The following is an 18821-nucleotide window of genomic DNA, read 5'->3' as shown; positions in this document are numbered from 1 at the left end:
GTCCTGAATCCAAATGCTAGCATGGTCACATAGATGTAACAGCTATTATAACCCCACACTCCATTATTTCAGTCCACCTGGATGTGCACACGACAGAGGAGAAAGGGCAGGCAGAAAGAAAGACTACAGGGCGCTCAGGGTCTCAAGAGTGATTCCAAACTGTGACTACAGGTTAGCAGTTACATTGGGGGAGACAAGGCTCCCTTTTAAATGAAGAACTACAACGACTGCAAGTTCATTCCTTAGCAACTTTTTTTTTTTTAAGATTTTATTTATTTGAGAGAAAGAGAGCATGAGCAGCGGGAGGGGCAGAGGGAGAGGGAGAAGCAGACTCCCTATTGGGAGTCCAACACAGGGCTCCACCATAGGACCACAGGATCGTGACCTGAGCCGCAGGCAGACGCTCAGCTGACTGAGCCACCTGGGCGCCCCTCATTCTTGCAGCATCTTAAGATGTGCTTCAAGTCATCAAAACAGAACCAGGGGCAGCCATCTAACACACAGTCTGCTTTGAGCTGCAAAAGGTACAAAAGCACTGAACACTGGCTAGAAACATCAACATACTTTCCTCTGTACATAAAAACCTCATCCTCGGACCAGCCTTCCCTGAGTATTGACAAGTGGAACCTGGAATCAGAAGATGGAGGGTTTTTGGTTTTTGTTTTCTTTAAAAGATCCTTATTTATTTTTTGAGAGAGAGAGAGTGAATGAGTGCACGCACGCACGTACAGCAGAGGCAGAGGGAGAAGCAGACTCTGAAGCTGAGCAGGGAGCCCAATGTGGGACTCGATCCCAGGAATCTGGGATCATGACTGAGCCACCCAGGCACCCCAGAAGACAGTTTAAAGGCCACCTCTGCTCCTTACTAGCTGTGTGACCCTGTACAAGACACCTCTTAACTTCCTGGGCTCCCATTACCACATCTGCAAAACGTTTTGGGGGGCCATGATCAAAATGGGGCTATGGTATAGATTACATGATTAGATGACTACGGTATCCATAGTGCTCAGCACACAGACTGGCTCAGTTTAAGACCCCTGCGTGATAAATCCTCCAGGCTGATGTGCGGAGGGCGGCCCAGAGCACGGACCCTGGAAGCCAGAAGGTCAGGGCTTCCCCTCATTGTGATCATTACCTCTGCTTTTTATTTTTATTTTTTAAAATTTTTTTGAAGATTTTATTTATCTGACAGACAGAGATCACAAGTAGGCAGAGAGGCTGGCAGAGAGAGAGGAGGAAGTAGGCTCCCTGCTGAGAAGAGAGCCCGATGCAGGACTCAATTCCAGGACCCTGAGACCATGACCTGAGCCGAAGGCAGAGGCTTTAACCTACTTAGCCACCCAGGTGTCCCTACATCTGCTTTTTAGATGATGGTATTCCTCAATACACGGATTTTATTTTTAATTTTTTTTAAGATTTTATTTATTTGTCAGAGATCACACGTAGGCAGAGAGAGAGAGAGAGAGAGAAGCAGGCTCCCCGCCAAGCAGAGAGCCTGACGTGGGGCTTGATCCCAGGACTGCAGGATCATGACCCAAGCCGAAGGCAGAGGCCTTAACCCACTGAGTCACCCAGGCGCCCCAATACAGGGATTTTTAGATTCAACTCAATTCTCTTCCCCACGGTATGATGTAATTTACACGATGAATGATGAAGTTCCTACAGATAGTAATGAACCTGTATTAAATGCCCACATAGGAGGCCTGAGCCACAGCACTTCATGCACACTGTTCTTATTTAACCCTCTAGCTGCTGGTGAAAAGGCGGCTAGTGTGTCCATTTTTCAGATCAGGAAGCTGAGGCTCAGCGAGATGAAGTGACTAGTTCAAGCTCCCACAGTTCATGGGCACCCACGGAAGAAATCAGATCCAGGAGTCTCCTCCCACTATACCTTAACAGGCTGCCTTCCAACATGTGTCTTCTCTGCCCATTTTCTTTTATTTTGCCTCCTTTCTCCCTAAACCCCAACACTCTACCTTCAAACCCACACATGTCCTCAGAACACTCCCCATTGAGGCAGTGAAGTCGCGCCCGTCTGTGACAGCGAGCTCACAAATGCAGCTCTAGTTAGCAGAAGATGGGCGCACCTACGGACCCCTGCCGTCGCCAGCAGAGACGAAAATGGCTCAGGTAGAGGGGTACGGGGGGGTAGGAAGACAGGCATCACGATTAGCACCACGCCCTGCTCCCCTCAAGGCCTGGATACCAAATGTGACTGGCACTTCAGGGTTGGCCACTCGAGCCATTTTCCAGAAGAGCGACTCTTATTATAACCTGGAACCAAAGAGCCCTTTCAGACACCGTATCCGGGGATAGCCAGGTGCAGCAGGGCAAGGCCCACAACCGACAGGAGTTTCCCCTGAGCTACAGGAGAAGGACCACTTCCCTGCGAGATAAGCCAGGACACAAAGTCTAAATTCCTTCCAACACCAAGCAAAGGGAGTTTCCACCTCGAGGTCTCTTCCGGCTCCAACAGCATGTGAAGACTCTCATCTCTAATAACACCACCATCTCATTACTGACTTAATAACAATAACATCACTGCGTCCGGCTTCACATGTATTAATTTCACAACAAGGAAACTGAGGAAGGGAGAAGGCAGCCATCCAAACCTGCAGGCTTGAATCTGAACTCGGGCTTCCGGCCGGGCCCTTCACCACCCCTTCGCGGAACCCCGACTGCCTGCGATCACTCGGGAACTCCAGGCCAGTCCCGTGACTCTGCACCAAGTGCTGGGTGCGCACCACGTGCAGAGCCACCAGCGAAGGGCTGAGCCTCTAGGACTACCGCCACCACCAGCGCCTCCAGAAACCTTCAACGCCAGGGCGGCCTGAAGAGCTGAAGGGTGCACTGACCCCCTCCTGGAGGCAGGCCTTGCCCAGCTCCTTCCATTCTTGTCACCTCTACCTAAAGTGACCCTGACACCAACTCCGCCCAGCCAGAAAGTCTCCCACTTGGAAGCGGGAGGGGCACTCACATTTACTAAAAGCCTAACAGGCATTCACTCATGCAACAAACCCTACGGCGCAATGGCCCATGTGCCAGGAACAGCAGGACTCCGCGATGACATTCATACTCTGAGGGGGCACTTATCATCCATCTTCCTTCCTCAGGATAAGAAATACCTTTGTGAGGGTCACCAATTGACGCTGCTCAAGGTCAAATGGCCTTTGAAATGGGCGGCTATACTCTTTTCCCTCAGAGGCCCTGCAACCCGCCGCCGTGTGTGGCACCCTGGACTGGGCTGGAGCTTCACGGGAAAATGCCAAGGGGGTCCTGCAAGGTTCTGTTCAACCAACAGTTGTCAGTGGGAGGCTGTCACCATCACTAGGATATGTACAAAGATCCACTGCCCTACCCAAAATACCAAGACACGACCCTTCTGACGGCCGGCTAAGACATATCACCCTTTGCAAAAAACAGGCCACAACTCAGAAAGATCCAGCCACTTTCATTTTAACAGCCTGATCCAACAAAACCTTCTGAGGTCTAAACCCAGACTTCAGCCACCACGGCTGGACATGCAGGTGAACCTCTCAACCTCTGCTTCCTCATCTTTATTTTTTTTTTTTTAAAGATTTTATTTATTCATTAGACACAGAGAGATCACAAGTAGGCAGAGAGGCAGGCAGAGAGAGAGAGAGAGGAGGAAGCAGGCTCCCCGCGGAGCAGAGAACCCAATGCGGGACTCGATCCCAGGACCCTGAGATCATGACCTGAGCCGAAGGCAGCGGCTTAACCCACTGAGCCACCCAGGCGCCCTGCTTCCTCATCTTTAAAATAAGCATCCTGGCGAATCCGCGCAGGACAGGCGGGGTAGCAGAATTCGGGAAGCAGGCTCTTCTGAGAGGGTCCGGCTCGCAGGGGGATGCTAACTAGCTGGGGGCCTTTCCACAAGCTCCTCAACCTCTCCGAGCTTCAGTTCCCTCCTCTGTGTAATGAGGAAACCACCATCACAGGGTTGGGTTGAGGGAATTAAAGGTCGTGACTGCATTCAGCAGAAACAGTGGGAGAAGGAAGGCACCTTCCAGACCCATGAGAACCCAGGAGGAAACACTCAATAACCTAAGGGATGAAGACTGCTAACTCGGGCACCTGCAATTCCCGCTGCACAAGGGCACTCTTGAAGACCAAGTCAGAGGACTCAAATCTCAGGATGACCAGTGGTCCCCAGCTGGCAGGAGGGGGTAGGCAAGAAGCAAACACAGTCTGCCCTGGACGTTCTCCAAGAGCAAAGCAGGGAAAGGGGCCCAATGCGGGCCCGGCTGCAGAGGGGTGTGCGCCCCCCAGTGGTGCCATCCAGCCCCAGTGACTACAAGGTAGGGGCGGGGAGAGGGCCAGTAGGTGAGCAGACAAGGCTGTGTTCAGCAAAGAAAAGGACTGACAAAAACAAAGCCAGATCCATCCAGGGAGCATGCGACTCCAGATCTTGGGGTTGTAATTTCAAGCCCCACGTTGGGTACAGAGATTACATAAAAATCAAATAAAAAAAAAAAAAAATCAAAGCCAGAGAGATGAGACAGAGAGAAATTTAAGAGTAGCTCCTTCGGTGGCCACAGTGGCTAAAATCGGGTTTTTCACCAGGAGGTGTGGCGGATAAAAGCTCCCCCTTTCAGTTTCTTAGCAAAAAAACTTTTTATGTAGCCCATCCCTGTAAGATCAGACATACCCCTTCAGGGCCAAAGCTTACCACGGAGAACCCTGTGTAGCAACATCAGATACAGCGAGCCAACCCCAAATCCTCCACCCACTAATCATGGCTACGGATAAGGACGAGGGCATTTGGTACCACCAGAAAACACACAATTCCCCCAGGAGGCTGCTTGTTACTCAGCCCAGCAGAAAGTACATGCAAAAGCATCTTTTCACAACCTTAAATTTTAAATTAAAAATATTTAACTTGGGGGGCGCCTGGGTGGCTCAGTGGGTTAAAGCCTCTGCCTTCAGCTCGGATCATGATCCCAGAGTCCTGGGACCGAGCCCCACATCAGGCTCTCTGCTGGGCAGGGAGCCTGCTTCCCCCTCTCTCTCTCTCTGCCTGCCTCTCTGCCTACTTGTGATCTCTATCAAATAAATAAATAAAATCTTTAATATATTTAACTTGGTAAATGTTGAATGAATCCTCTGCCTGAATCTCAGAGAAACCTATGAAACAGTAAGCCCGGATAATATTAACATAACAAACTCTGAGCAGGAAGCCTTCAGTGGTGGGTGGGGATGTTCAGGGACTGAGCTGGGGCAACTGCGGGCCCTCATGGCCAGAAAACAACAGACTGCAAGCCCTCAAGACTTCCAGCCTTTAGCAGGGGACTTCTTGGGCTCTCAGCAGAATGGGAGAGCTACACTGCCTTCCAGGTTGGCTGGGAGGTTCGGTGGCCCATCACCTAGCAAGTGTCCATATTCGTAAAATACCAGGTCGCGGCCAACACTCCGGCTGCACTTACAGAGTGCCAGGCACCATCTACACTTGCCACACACAGGCTCACCCCACCCTGGGACAGGGTGATGGCTCTGGGAGCCACTGGGGCTGCTGTCTTGGAAGAAACAGGGCTACTGGACTGGAGACTTCTCACTAGGAAAGTTGCAGGGGAAAGCTCCCTTCCATAATTCTCCAGATGCTGCTGGGGTGTGACCAGGAGGGAGAAGGGAAAGCAAGTGGCTCCCTTAAGCTCAAGCCCTTCTGTTGTAGACTTCAACTTCACCCAGCTGGGTCTGCACCTGGGCCCCAGGCCGTTAGACTCTTAAGATTTCCCTGTGTCCATCCACCTCCTCCATGTAAGACTCATACTCTACTAGGTCTGTCTGATGGCTCCGTGAGCATCCATGGAATGAATGAACGGCTGGATAGGAAAAAAACCTAGATGCAGCAGCGCCAAAGGTCCAGAGCTCGGGCTCCAGGGTCAGACTGCGGAGGCTGGCCTGGGTTCTCGCTGGCCTGTGCCTGCGTAATGAGGGTGAGATGAGAACCCGCCTCACAGGGCTGCTTTGGGTATTAAAAAGCCGTCAATAAAAACCAGCTCCTGCTATTTATTCGGGCCATCATGCAGGGCCCTCACCGGGCCCTTGCCACCCTGGGCAGACTGGCTGTCTTGGGCGGTTGTTTGCCCTGAACCTAAGGCCAGCAAGCCCTGCAGAACTGGGAGCCACCCGCAGACACAGAAACGGCCGGGGCTAACCACTAAAATCCCTGCTCTGTTGTTAATAGGATATCAAGGCTTTGCAGACACTACTATCTAGGATTTCAACTGACCAGAAATAGCAGTTGGATCAATGATAAAGCCCCCTATCGGAAGAGGGTGGGTGGGGACGTTAGGAGTCACCTAACCAGAGAGCTGGGAGGAGGTGGCAGAAGCGTCCCCCTCAGCCCCAGAGGTGGTAAATCACAGCATTTCACTCTGCTTTCCTAACTTTATCTTTTTCAACCATGTGTTCCTTTTCACACCCATGGCCTCACAGGGCCTGGGACCCTCCTAATCCCGTAGGCTGGTACTGGCAGATGCCTCCAACCCATCGCTCACCTCCTGGGGCCTCTGTGCACACCACAGCCTAATGACGCTTCCTAAAATACCACAACTCTTCCAGCCTCCTCCAATTTCTACCTGCCCCGCCACATGCTTAGCTGGCTCCACACTGTCCCAGATCGAATGCAAACTCCTGAGCTTAGCAGCTCCAGCGCTCCCCAACACACTCCCGGGACTGAGGCACCCGCTCTGTCCACTCTGTGGCTGGTCTCCAAACGCACAAGGCTGACCGTACCCCTGAACTTTGTTTTGGTCCCAGGCAGTGCCTAGAATGGCTTCTCCTTGACTGCACCCCAGCCTTCTGCCTGGGCTTCACACCCAGCCCCCGCCCACTGCCTGTGAGCTTAAGTGGTCTGCAGGGCTTCCTGGAGGAAGTAGAACGCAGGCCAAGCAGACAAGTTCCCCATGCTATTTAAGCCTTTTCTATACTGTGTTCTTCTGCTGCACTCAACTTTTTGGATGTATCCTGTGTCCCTTTCTTGATTAGAGGACAGGGATTATGGCTTCTATTGGTGCCCCTTACTCTCCCATATGCAGAATAAGACAGAATAATCATAGCTACCAACCACTGTGTGCCAAGCATTGGGTTAAGTGCTTACAAATTTTCCCATCTTTCTCCTGGCAGCCCTATAAAATGTTATCCTCATGCTACAGATGAAGAAACTGAAGTCACAGAGGAGAAGACCCACTTCAGATCACATGCAGAGTGGCAGACACAGGACTCCAACCCACATGCGCCCAACGCCAAAGCCCACATTCCGCGGAGCAGGCAGCAAACAAAGCGCAACCGGTCTCAGCTCTCTCCACGCCTTCACTCGGCGATGATGAAGCACCTACAAGCCCAGGCGAAGTGTGGGGCGGTTAGTGGGAACCAGGCAGACAAGGGCCCTGCTGCCCGGAACTCACAAGCTCTGTCCCCAGTCCGGGAAAGAGGGCAAGGACTCACAAGGGCCTCCACCAGCACAGACAAGGCATCCAAACTGCAGACAGACAGCATCAGGCTGTGACAACACACCGTGTCCTGTGCACAGGAGCCTTTTCTGCAGGGGAAGTAGAGCCTCGGGCTCTATTAGAGAAGCTCTTCAAGACATAGCCCATAGCCAAGCGAACACCAGCAGGCAGTCAGGAGCGGTGGACAGGGGTCTATCTCTGGGCTCAGAAAACCCAGTTCCTTCACTTCACAGCCACGGAGGGCCTCACCACGTACCCTTTCGAACATCATCTGTCATACGGTGACGAGAATAGTAACAGTGAGCATGTATGTAATTACGTGCCCGATGCTGCTGGAAGGACTTGAGGCCTACTGTCTCATTTAATCCTCGAAACAAGCCTTATGAGGAGGTCCTGTTCTCATCCCAAGGCAGTTGGGCTCCCGGTCCTAACTGCTTATCCTGTGCTGCCTCCCTCCAAAGGCTGAGCTGTCCTGGTGGGGCTGAGGCCCGGATGCAGTGGGCTAAAGCCCCCAGCACAGCTCACGCACATTGCTGGTGCCCTAAAAACATACACCTCCACCTCCTCAAGCTGCAACATGACTCTCTGAAAGCTTAGGTTTAGAAATGGCATTGCTGTAGCTGGTCCTAACGTCTGCAGCCTCTGGCCTTGCACACCCCGCTCTCACTGCCGGGATCTGCTGCGAGAGCTACAGGCCCTTCTGCTCTCAGCTTCCAAGACACAGTGAGCTCCAGGCCCGGAGTCAGAGGGACCCAGCTCCGAGGCCCAGGCGCGCCACTCTCACGGGTCGCTCCACCTCTCAAGCTTTAGGTTCCATGTAAGTAAACTGGGGGAGGTATCATGTGAGCCATGTTTCTGGATCAGGAGCTCCCCCACCAATGGCCACTACGCAGGTCAGAAGGGCAGGACTTCCAGGGCGACACAAGGTCACACTTCCAGGCAGGAGGGCTGCTGGGGTGCAGAGGAACCAACAGGGGGGTGTGCCGGGCAATCTGCTTCCACAGTTACAGCAGCAGGAAGAACAGACACACTCCCAGACACACGCTCTGGGAGCGAAACCAGGCACAAGCCCCCACTTTCTCTTAAATCTCTGCCGGGTCTCACGCAAGTGGCTTGCCCTCATATCAAACAAGGATCTTCCCTCTTCAGTTTTAGGTAAAGTGACATTCCCCCACCCCCAGAATGTAAGCTGTGAGGAATGGACCCGTGTCTTGCTCATCAGTGCGTCCTCAACACATAAAGCTGTGCAGAAAAGGCACTTACTATACACAGAATTAACGCCGTCCTATAGCTTCAGGTGCCCCGAGGCACCTCTGTGTTTGCCTACTGGCAAGCATTTCCCAGCCGGGGACACGGGCGTCTCCAGTCTATGTACTTGCCCCGCTCCCATCTCCCTGAGCTGTTAGTCACCTGTCCTCTGGTCTCCCCCATGGGAGCAGCACTGGACTTCCGAGTTATAAATAGGAATATCTGCTTTCAAACTCTGATTTATCAACTCAATCTCAAGCTATTGACTATTGGCTACCCTCTGCACCCCTTCCACCAAGGAGGCCAGTTGCGTTTAAATGAACACGGCTGTATATAGTGTGGGGTCTGGGTCCATACCAGGAGCCCAGCCAAGACAAATTAGCGTCAACTATATTGTTTCACCTTGCAGCAATGTGACAGGCTTCTATCAGCTCCAGCCAGGCAAAACCATCTGTGAGCCGGAGGGACAACTCCTGAGGGGGCCTGCCTGTCCTTTCACTGCTGCAGCCCCACCAGCTGGCCCTGGAATCAAAACTGGTAAGTCAGAACAATCACTCCCGAGTTAGAAGCTACAGCTGTGTAAGGAAAAGTGCTCTGAAACTGTAAAGGGCTTACAGGGGTAAGATTGTTGCCTGCTAAGGGAATGCATGCAAATACATTTCATCTGCCTGTGCACTTAACTGATGCCAACAAAAATCATGGAATTCACTTCAAAGTCCAGTGCATTTTAGACTCTCAAACTGCTATTTCCCTCCATGGCTAATAGAGAGCTAGCTGTTTTCTCTATCATCAAATCTACTGAAAATAAAAAACACAGTGGCCTTAATTCATTTACCTATTACACAACACCACATCACCAGCCCAACTGTCTAGTCTGGATTATTAGAGCGTCCATGTAAGGGATCAATTTGACAATACACAGTCAGAAATTATTTCTAAGCCTGGAGGATACTAAGAACGAGTTACTGAGGAGAGGAGCATGAAAATCCAAGCGCCTGAGTTCATGGACTGAGACACAACCTAAAAGAGCACTCTATGCCACTTCCTTCAGAGCCAGGTGATGTTCCAGGCCCCAGCTGTGCAGGCATGGAAAGCACAAAAGAAAACCCCCTGCCCTGGAGAACTCACACCCTGGCCTGGGGCCAGATATGCCCGCACCACCATCGGACTACCACACTGTTAGGAGAGGTCTCTTATGTAAAGGACCCAGAACACAAGCACGAGTCAGTAAACGCTGGTCCTCCCTTGCCATTCCTGAGTATCCCATTATTCTGTTTTCTAAACAGCGTCCTTTCTATCTCCTGCCACAGTAGCAGCCTGGGGCAATGGGGAGGATGGAGGTTAGAGCCTGCCGGGCCTGCTCTCAGCGACGGAGCAACACCCTGAGTTAAGTCACTCCACTTACAGCTTCACCTGTAGAACAAGGACAGCCACTACCCTCCAAGGGCTCTGTGTGGGTTCAAGAGGCTCATACAGGTCGACTGCTCGGCACAGGACCAGGCACCCAGCAGTTCTCAAGAAATGTTAGCCCTTTTCCTCCATTCCTTCCACAGTTTTCAGACTGTCCAAATAAAACCCCAATACAGGACTCGTGAGAAATCATGTCGCTGTGCTCCTCCTGGATCATGATATGGGCATTTTCCACTACCTTGGGAGAATCAGAACTAAGGCAAGATGCCCCTCCCTGCCAGATACGCTGCCCTAAGTAGCCCCACCTGGCCGCTGGATCCACACTCCCCTGCTTCTGACCTGACAGCAAATTTATAAAACGTCACTCCAGGTTTTAAGAAAAAAAAAAAACAAAAAACAAACAAAAAAAAAAAAACGTCACTCCACTTTCACCGTCCTCACCCAAACCTGTCCTGGAGTACTTCCCCACCCACGCCTGGGGTGGGGCCACCTTTGGGCAACATAATCATTGGAGAAGTCCAATAGCATTAAAAATGGCTATTAAAATAGCATTCAATAAGCCACAATTTTAATCAATATACAGGAAGGCAGCAAGAAAAAACTTAGCCACTCTTTAATTAGTCATCCTGGTTCAGCAGCCACATCACTTCATTAAACAAGAAACTGAGATCCTCAAAACACTTTGGGGCCCAAAGTTCACATGCAAGCCCCGGCCAGCACTGGGCAGGAAGAGCAGGTGGATGGCCTGAGCTCTGTTTGCCCATCTCCAAAGGTTCCTTGACCATGTAAGGCAGATGCCCTCTGGCCCTTCCAATCCGGGTGGTGAGCCTGCCCCGCAGAAGGCTGCAAAGTGGAGGCAGGGCAGGCTCACTGGTGGAGGCCACGGTGAAATCTCAAGCCAGTCACAGAGCCCCAGAGCACCTTGCTCATTATCAAAACAAACACCACGAGTGGAAGTAGCCCGCTGGCTCTCTTTCCAGCTCTGTTCTCCAAGTCCCGCTCACCTGATCCGAGGTACCTCCATAATCAGCAGTTCCAACCCTCACGAGCTGACAGTTCAGGGGGAAAGGGAGGCTGCGTCTGCTGGGGTGCATCGTGTCCAGGCCATATGTTGGCCTCGCGGCCCAGCGGCCCCCCCAAGGGCTGCAGCCTCACAAGGGCGATTGTGCGTTCATTCCTGTCCTGTCGGCTCCCCCCCACTCATTCCTCGGCTGCGACTCAGGCTCGGGCAGGGCATCCCGCAGGCAGTGCACCCTTGGCAAGGAGGCAGTGGTCACGGAAAAGGGCCCGCAGAGCGCGGCGCTGCCTTCCTGCCTTCAGGGCACACAGGTGCCCGCCCTTCCCTCGCTCGCCCGCTCGCTGCCGGCGGCCTCCCCAGAAGGAGGCAACCCTCCACCTGCGAAGGCACAGCCCCGGGACCACCACCTGCCCCCCGAGGGCAGGAGAGCTCCCATCGCTGCCTAGAGGCGGTAAAGGTCCTCCAGGGGCAGAGGGGAGGAACTATCTGGGTCGGGGGCAGGGCAGGGACCAAGGCCCCGGAAGGAAGGTAAACCCCGGGACCTAGGATAGCGGGGCTGACGCAGGCTACGCTAAGAGCGGTGAGAAGTCCGGGGAAGGGATGGCGGGGGTTAACGTCCAGCGAGGGCCGCGGGCGGAGGAGGGGGAGGTTCAGACTAAGGCCAAGGAGGGAAGAGAAGATTTAAGCTGAAGCCACGGACGAGCGGGGCAAACAAATCGAGACTGAGGCCACTGGAGGAGGGGTTGACTGGGGTCCAGACAGAAACCATGGAGAAGAGACAGGCCCAACCCGAACCACAGGGAGGGGAGCCCAGTCTGGGCCACGGGAGGGAGAAACGACGGCCTACCCCGGCGGCGGGGACGGGCAAAGGGGACCAGCCCGGGCCGTGGCAAAGAGGAAGGGGGACCACCCTGGATCACCGGAGAGGGGTGCCCGGCCTGGATCACGGGTCCAGGAGGGTCTCGCCTGGGCTATGGGGGAGACCCGCCTGACCGAGAGGCGGAGAGTGGGACTCCAGCTTGAGCCAAAGGCGGGGGCTGGGAGAGGGAGGCAGGGTCGCTGCCCAGCCCAGGTGCTCGTGCAGGCAGCCCCCTCCTGAGCCGGCAGCGATGGTGTCCACCTGGGTCCGGGACCCCGCCCCTCCCCCACCCGGGGGACCCACCCTGTTCGGGCCAGGGGCTGTGGGGGGACGGCGGGGGCGGGGGCGACTTGAGCTCCAGCGGGGCCCCCGGGCCTGGGAGAGAGTGACGTCGGGCCTTTACCATGGTGGCGGCGGCGGCGGTCCCGGTCCCGGCGTCTGTGGCTCTCCCCCCCGCAGCAGGGCCCGGCGCTTCCACTTCCCCGGGTGCCCAGGAGTGAACATCCGGGTCAGCGCCCCCCTCCCCCCGCGCCGGGCCGCAGCCACCTTCCTTCCCCGCCCCGGCCGGGCCCGGGCCCGCCCCCACGCAGCCGGCTCTCGGCCAATGAGCGCGCAGGGCCGCGGCGATCGCCAAGTATGGAGCGCGGCGCGGGGGGAGGAGCGCCGAAGGGGGAAGTGCGGGGCGGGGCTTGTGAGCGGGGCGGGGCGGGGCGCGGCGGCTGGCGGGGTGGGCGGGCCGGCCGGGGACTCGAGGACTGGGCGGAGACGGGGGCTTCCGCCCGCACCCACGCCCCACCTCCGGCTGTGGGGCTGCAGAGGCGGGGGTGGCTGGGGGACCTTGCGCGCGATCTCCCGGGCGGGGACGCGGAAGGCGCTCGGGCTGGGAGGGGTCGGGCCCTGCCCGCCCTCCCCGCCCCGCCCGGTGCACGCGCTTTCCCGCGCGGATCCGGAACTAGAGCTGCCGCGGGGCGGACCCATCCCGGAGACCGAGGCCGCCCGAACCCGAGGTGGGGTCCCGGCGCTGCGACTTGCTAGGTGGGGGGCCCTGAAGCAAGTCGCTGCACCTGAACCCGATCTCTAAAGGAGTCTGGGGCCGCACCACCCACTGAGTACCCGCTCTATACAAGGCCTTGTTGGAGGCACCGAAGGAAAGCAGAGGTGCAGGAGACAGGAAGATGCCCCCAGAGCTACCTGCTGCAGGATAGCTGTGTGGACCACACAGGTAGAGATTAGAAAACTGCATCAATAAATCCTAGGCGTTTGCGAGATGTGTTACAGAGAACCAGCCCATTTGCCCAGTGGGGCTGCCTCACTCCACAGAGTGACTCAAAGTCTTTTTTTCCTCCCATTTCTCCTCTCTCACTCTCTCTCCATTCAACAAATAGCCCCTGAGCTTGGTCTAGAAGGCAGGAGAACCGGGATTCTAGCCTTGCTGGTAATAACTTGCCTTGCCTGGCTTGCTCACTCTCTTTTCTGAGAATCAAATCAGGACACCCGTGAGGGGATTGTAAACTGTAAAGGGTTGCACAAATGGTGGAATTACGACCACACACCAGGCTGTGTCCTAGGCCCCCATCCTCGGGGAGCTCGTAGTCAAAAGCTGCCAGTGTCATTAAAATGGATTCAAGTGAGTGTTTAAGGGTGGGTTATGGGAATTCAGAGAATGGAGTGCCACTTGGGAATTCTCGCACTTGGTAAGCATTTATTGAGCACCTGCTGTGTACTGAGCACTGTTCTGGGCTCTAAGGATAGAGCAGCAAACTTGACAGTCCCAGTGCATGCCTTTGCAGAGCTTGAACAGTTGAAGGGGATACCATCAGCTATGAAGTAAACATAGTGTCAGGTGGTGATTAGAGATGTGGAGGAGACTCAGGGTGGGGGAATTGCCAGGCGGATTAGGGAAGTGGGGCCCCAGGGAGGGCTAATTTAGAAAGTAACATCTGATCAGAGGGAGGCACAAGAACCAGCAAGAGCACAGACCCAATGGAGGCAGTCCCTGGTGTGTTTATGGACCGAGAAGTCCAAGGTGGCTGGCCCAGATTGAGCAGGAGAAAACCGGTGGAAGCTGTCAGAGAAGTGCCCAGCAGGGACAGGACGGGGCCTAGGCTGGAGAAGGATCGGGAGGCTGCTGTGTCCCGAATGGACTGTAGGGGGCTAGGGCCAGTAGAAAGCTATTTAAGGCATCTATTATTTATTTAAAAAGCACTTAAATGGGGCTTCCTATGCGATGAACACTGTTAAGCACTTTACAAATAGTAGTTCATTTAATCCTCAAAACAGAGGTAGAAAGAGGTACACTGAAAACCATACAGCAGATTGGACACTGCTTACACGAGGGTAGTAGCCACAGAGGTGGCAAGGGAAGATCCCATTCTGGATATTTGCTGTTAGCTTGATGGTGGGCATGAGAAGAAGGAAGGAGTCAGGGATGATGCTAAGAGGTTTGGCTTGATCAGCACCGGAAGGATTTGCCATTTACCGGTCTGTGGAAGATTGTAGGAGAAGCAGGGTTTGGTTTGGTTTGGTTTTGGTGGGGGAGTGTAAGAGTCAGTTCGGGGCAAGGTCTCTGTCTGGGATGCCTTTTGGAGATATCTGCGAATGGGGAAGTAATCAGAAGAGGTTGGAGTTGCTATGAGAACTGTCGGCTAATAAATGACATTTTAAGGTACTTAAGGGTGCAAGACATCTAGGTGAGTTCATGGAAAAGAGGTCGAGGTGGTAAAGAGGAACCAGCAAGGAGACAGAGAAGGCGTGACCTGGGAGGTCTCACCAAGAGAACGTGGTATCCCTCCTAGAAGACGGGGGGGATCAAGGCATGAGGGAAAGATTTGGGAAAGAAAGAACCCTTGAACTTTTTATTCGTAGAAAATAAGATTGACAGGGAACCTTGCTGTTCAAAATGCATTATCTGTATAGTCTCATCTGGTCCTCACTGCCACCTTGTGAGGTCAGTGCTATTAGTTCCATTTCACAGATGAGGGAACTGAGGCACACAGAGGTTAAGTCATTTGCTCGAGATCACTTAACTAATGAGTTCAAAGCCAGCCAAAGCCCATATTCATAACCCTAGGTCTGATCCCGTTGCTTCCCTACTCGAAAAGTTAAGTTCCCTGCTTTGAAAGTTAAGTTATATCATGGAAGAGGGTGCGGGGGCAGGCTACACCATCTCTCTCCCGCAGCCCCATTTCTGCTGCTTTGGATGCACCTGCTCCATTCCTTCTTTGCAGTCCTGCATCGTCAGCTTGTTCATAGCACTATGCCCCTCAACATTTCAGCCTGCTTTGGGTCCATCCTGCCCCCTCTTTTTCTGCATCAGCTCCCTCTATTAACTGGCAAATTATTTTTGTTTCCTACTTCAGATTATTGTGTCTCCTACTTCAAATTGCAACAGAATCCAATGGCCCCATCTCCTGTTTTAATGATGACAGCTCATTGGACAGGTCCCCGGCTGGTCCACAAATTGGGTCCCCACAGGTTGGACCCTACCTGTGACTAGTCAACCATGGCCATGCACATGGGGACTGTGGGCATTACACATAGCTGCCCACCAGGGGCTGTGGATAGGCAGACAAGGACCATAAATATTTTTAGTATTGTTTCTTCTCCCCTCCTTTTTCAAAATCCCAACCCCTCTTGAGGTTCATGCTGTCATATTTTCCATCTGGCACCACCCCTCCTTTTTCCTCTCATGACCTAACTTCCTCCCCTCCTGTACCTTTTTTTATGACTTCAGCATCCATATACATAATCCATCAAAAATAGTCTTGATTCCTCCCTGATTTCTTCCCTAAAAATGAGTTTTTCCTTCCTCCCACCCCGGGTCTTACCCTGGACTTGCTCTCACCCATAACTGCAATGTCTCAGAAAACACAGACTCATATCTCAAGTCTGACTTGAACCTCTTTACTATAGTGGCACACGCAAGCATTTCTTCAAACTTGTCAAGCCCCGCAAACCTTTGACCCTACCCGATCCTTATCTTTATTCTCCCTCTCAAGCTCACTTATCTCCTCACCCAGCTTAGCCATGATCACCACACCTGCCTCCTTGCAAAAACCACTAACCCGTTGTCTGTCTGTTTTCCTCTAACTTTCGCAAACCCAAGTAAATCCAGCTAGTCTCCGACACTCTGCTTTGGAACATCTGAACATTGCTGGGAAATGGAAAGTGACCAGCGTCCTTTAGTTTGATGCCCCCAGATTTCAAATGAGCCCTGGCTAGCAACCCTGCTCTACATCTCCATGGTCTTCAGTTCCCCTTGCTACTGTGCCAGGGTGATCTTTCAGTCTCCCACCCGTGCCCCTTCTCATGCTTCACTCTAAGCAGATGCACCTGCCTCTTACTTTACAGAACTCTCTGCTCTATCACCTGCTCCACACTCTTACCCACCTTCTCTGCTTTCCAACTTTTGCCCACCTATCAGAGCAGATGCCTCTGCTTGCACCCTGGATCTCTCTGTCCCTCGTCATCTGTTTTTCCTTCTATACTGGATCATTCCCATCTGTTTAACATAATACGCTCCAATATCTTGTATCTTAAACACAAGGATTTTTGTTGTTTCAGCAAAAAAAAGCTCCTTGATCCCACGTCTCCCTACAGCCACCTCCCCATTTGCTTACTCCCCTTCACATCAAAACCTTGTGAGAGTTCTCTGCAACTGCTGCTCCCACATTAGCTCCAGTTTCTCAGGTCAGTCTGGGTCCAGCTTCTGCCTCCACCCGCCGACCTGGAAACTCCATGTTGCGGAAGCCAGTGGTCGCTGTGGGGCCTCAGTTCACAGCTGACTCCTTGGTGTTTGCTGCATTGGCCAGTCTCCTTGATGCACCCCTCTTGGTTCTCTCGTTTCCCCGGAGTTTCCTTTGATGCCTCCTTTTCTGTATCTAAATGTTCCTTTGGTTACTATGGCTCTCCAGCACCTAGAACATAATAGGTGTTCAGTGGAGGTCTAAGAAATGAGATTGTCATATTGACATCATAGGACTGATTATTGTGTGTCTATGTGGACCAAGAACAACAAATAAAGTATGGTTACTTTTAAATGAGTGCTTACTATGTGCTAAGCTCTTTCCGTGTATTGCCTCATTGATCCCTCTCAACAATCCTTTGAGCTAGGAATTTCTATTATTACTATTTTATAGAAAAGGAAGCGGAGGCACAGAAATGACATGCCTAAGGTCACACAGAAAATGCCTGGATGAATCCATCCTCACTCTGGTCTTTCTGACTCAGAGTCTGTTCTGAGAATCCCTAAACTGAGGTCATATGTAGGAGAGTGCTTTGTCAATGCCAAAAGATGATGCTACTACATTCCAGCCCATAACAAGGCAACTTACACATAGTAGGTGTCCATAAGTGTTTGCTGAATTGAGGCAGGGTAGGAGGGAAGCCCTGAGCCAAATTGTACTATCAGCCAGGGAAAGAAGAAACAATCCCAAGGACCTCAGGGAGACCGCCTTCCCCTGTACACTGAATCTTTTGTGATGCTCACCAGCTAATACAGGACACCTTAAAAGCAGGCATTATCCAGAAGCTTCTCTCCTTCCTTCCTTTGATTAAATCTCCACAGCTGGAAATGTGGGTTCATAAAGGCACAGGGGACTGGGGCTCACTCAGCCCCAAATCACCTCTGATTTAACAAGCCTGAGCCTGCTTCCTGAGTTGGGGATCTTCTTGGATTACTAACAGTGGTTCTAGATGTTCTACCATGTCTTTGGGGACACAAGAGAACCCTAGAATTAGCTTCTAACCCCTCACCACACTGATCATGAGGGAGAACTATTTCCCTGGTGGTAGGGGAAATCGGGGTACTGTTACAAAATGAAAGAGAAGGGATGCTGTAGAATAGAAAAAAAAAAACAAACCCAAAAGAAGGTCATACGGCCATCCATTCTGGGTAAACTCATGCAAAGCAATGAAACAGGCTCCTTTTGGGGCTCAGAAATTTCTAGTCATTGGAACCCTAAGCAGGACTGGATACAGGCAAAACAAAATCCTGATTTCCTTTGAAGACAGAACACTGTGTGGTTTGTAGAGGAGGCAGTCTTGGCTAGACAGCTTACATCAACTTTTCCACCCCTTAGCATCTTGAAAGAACATGTAGCAAGAAGTGGGAAGGTAAACAGACCACTAGCAATCCAGTTCTTTTTAAACACATCCCCAAAGTCAGTGCCAAGAGGATATCTTGGTCTGAGGTTGGACAACATCCTCTTAGGGCTTTTGTTTTGGCTTTTCTAGAAGGTACCTGGGAGAACTCACAGCTGCCTTCTGTTGGACCTGAACTATTTGTATTCTGACCATCTGTGGGGTCTTGCTCAGAGTTACAGAAAGGCCTCTCACATGTGGGCCAGCTGTTGGAGTTTTTATATGCATATTTGGGAAAATTCATGTTTAGTTTATTAAACTGGCCAGCCAGCTGCCCACCAGGCTTGGGATAGGCCTCTACAATGTGTCTGAGGCTGACCCTTCCCCGTGTAGTTTTCCCTGACAGTCCCCTCAAAAGCTGAGTTTGGGGCCTCCTGCTCTGTGTTCCTCTGGAAACCCTGTACTCTGAACACCTTTATACTTGCAATTTGCCCCTACTACTTTCCGGGCTCCTTGAGGCAGGGGCTGTGAGTCCTTACTCACAACTAGCATCGTACCTGGGACGCAGAACTCTGTGAATGAAGCCTGGTGAGCCAGAAAACCTCCAAGCATAGTTGTCCAGGAGGATGCAAACCCCAACTCCTCCAGTGTGCTCATAGCTAATTCCAATCGGACACTGCACTGCTGGAAATGAAACTGAACCAGACGTGGAATTGGCATAGGATCATGTGAC

General features: G+C 52.5%; 1 protein-coding gene across 3 annotated transcripts in view; it reads right to left on the bottom strand.

The window, feature by feature from the left end:
- The window catches only part of CAPZB (capping actin protein of muscle Z-line subunit beta), a 125540-nt gene extending 112822 nt beyond the window's left edge, over positions 1-12718 (bottom strand). Inside the window, exon 1 of one of the 3 annotated variants that reach the window (XM_032361764.1) lies at positions 12411-12718. In XM_032361764.1, coding sequence (XP_032217655.1) covers positions 12411-12413 — 3 coding nt within the window. In that variant the 5' untranslated portion in view covers positions 12414-12718. Of the gene's footprint in view, positions 1-11134; positions 11250-12410 lie in introns of those variants that run through there. The other 2 variants (XM_032361762.1, XM_032361763.1) reach the window with 2 other exon arrangements.
- Between the last annotated feature and the right edge of the window lie 6103 nt (positions 12719-18821).

This window comes from Mustela erminea, chromosome 10 (assembly GCF_009829155.1).
Source record: "Mustela erminea isolate mMusErm1 chromosome 10, mMusErm1.Pri, whole genome shotgun sequence".
Taxonomy (NCBI): domain Eukaryota; kingdom Metazoa; phylum Chordata; class Mammalia; order Carnivora; family Mustelidae; genus Mustela; species Mustela erminea.
Note: the sequence above shows the minus strand (reverse complement) of the source record. Positions and strands in the feature narration are given on the sequence as shown.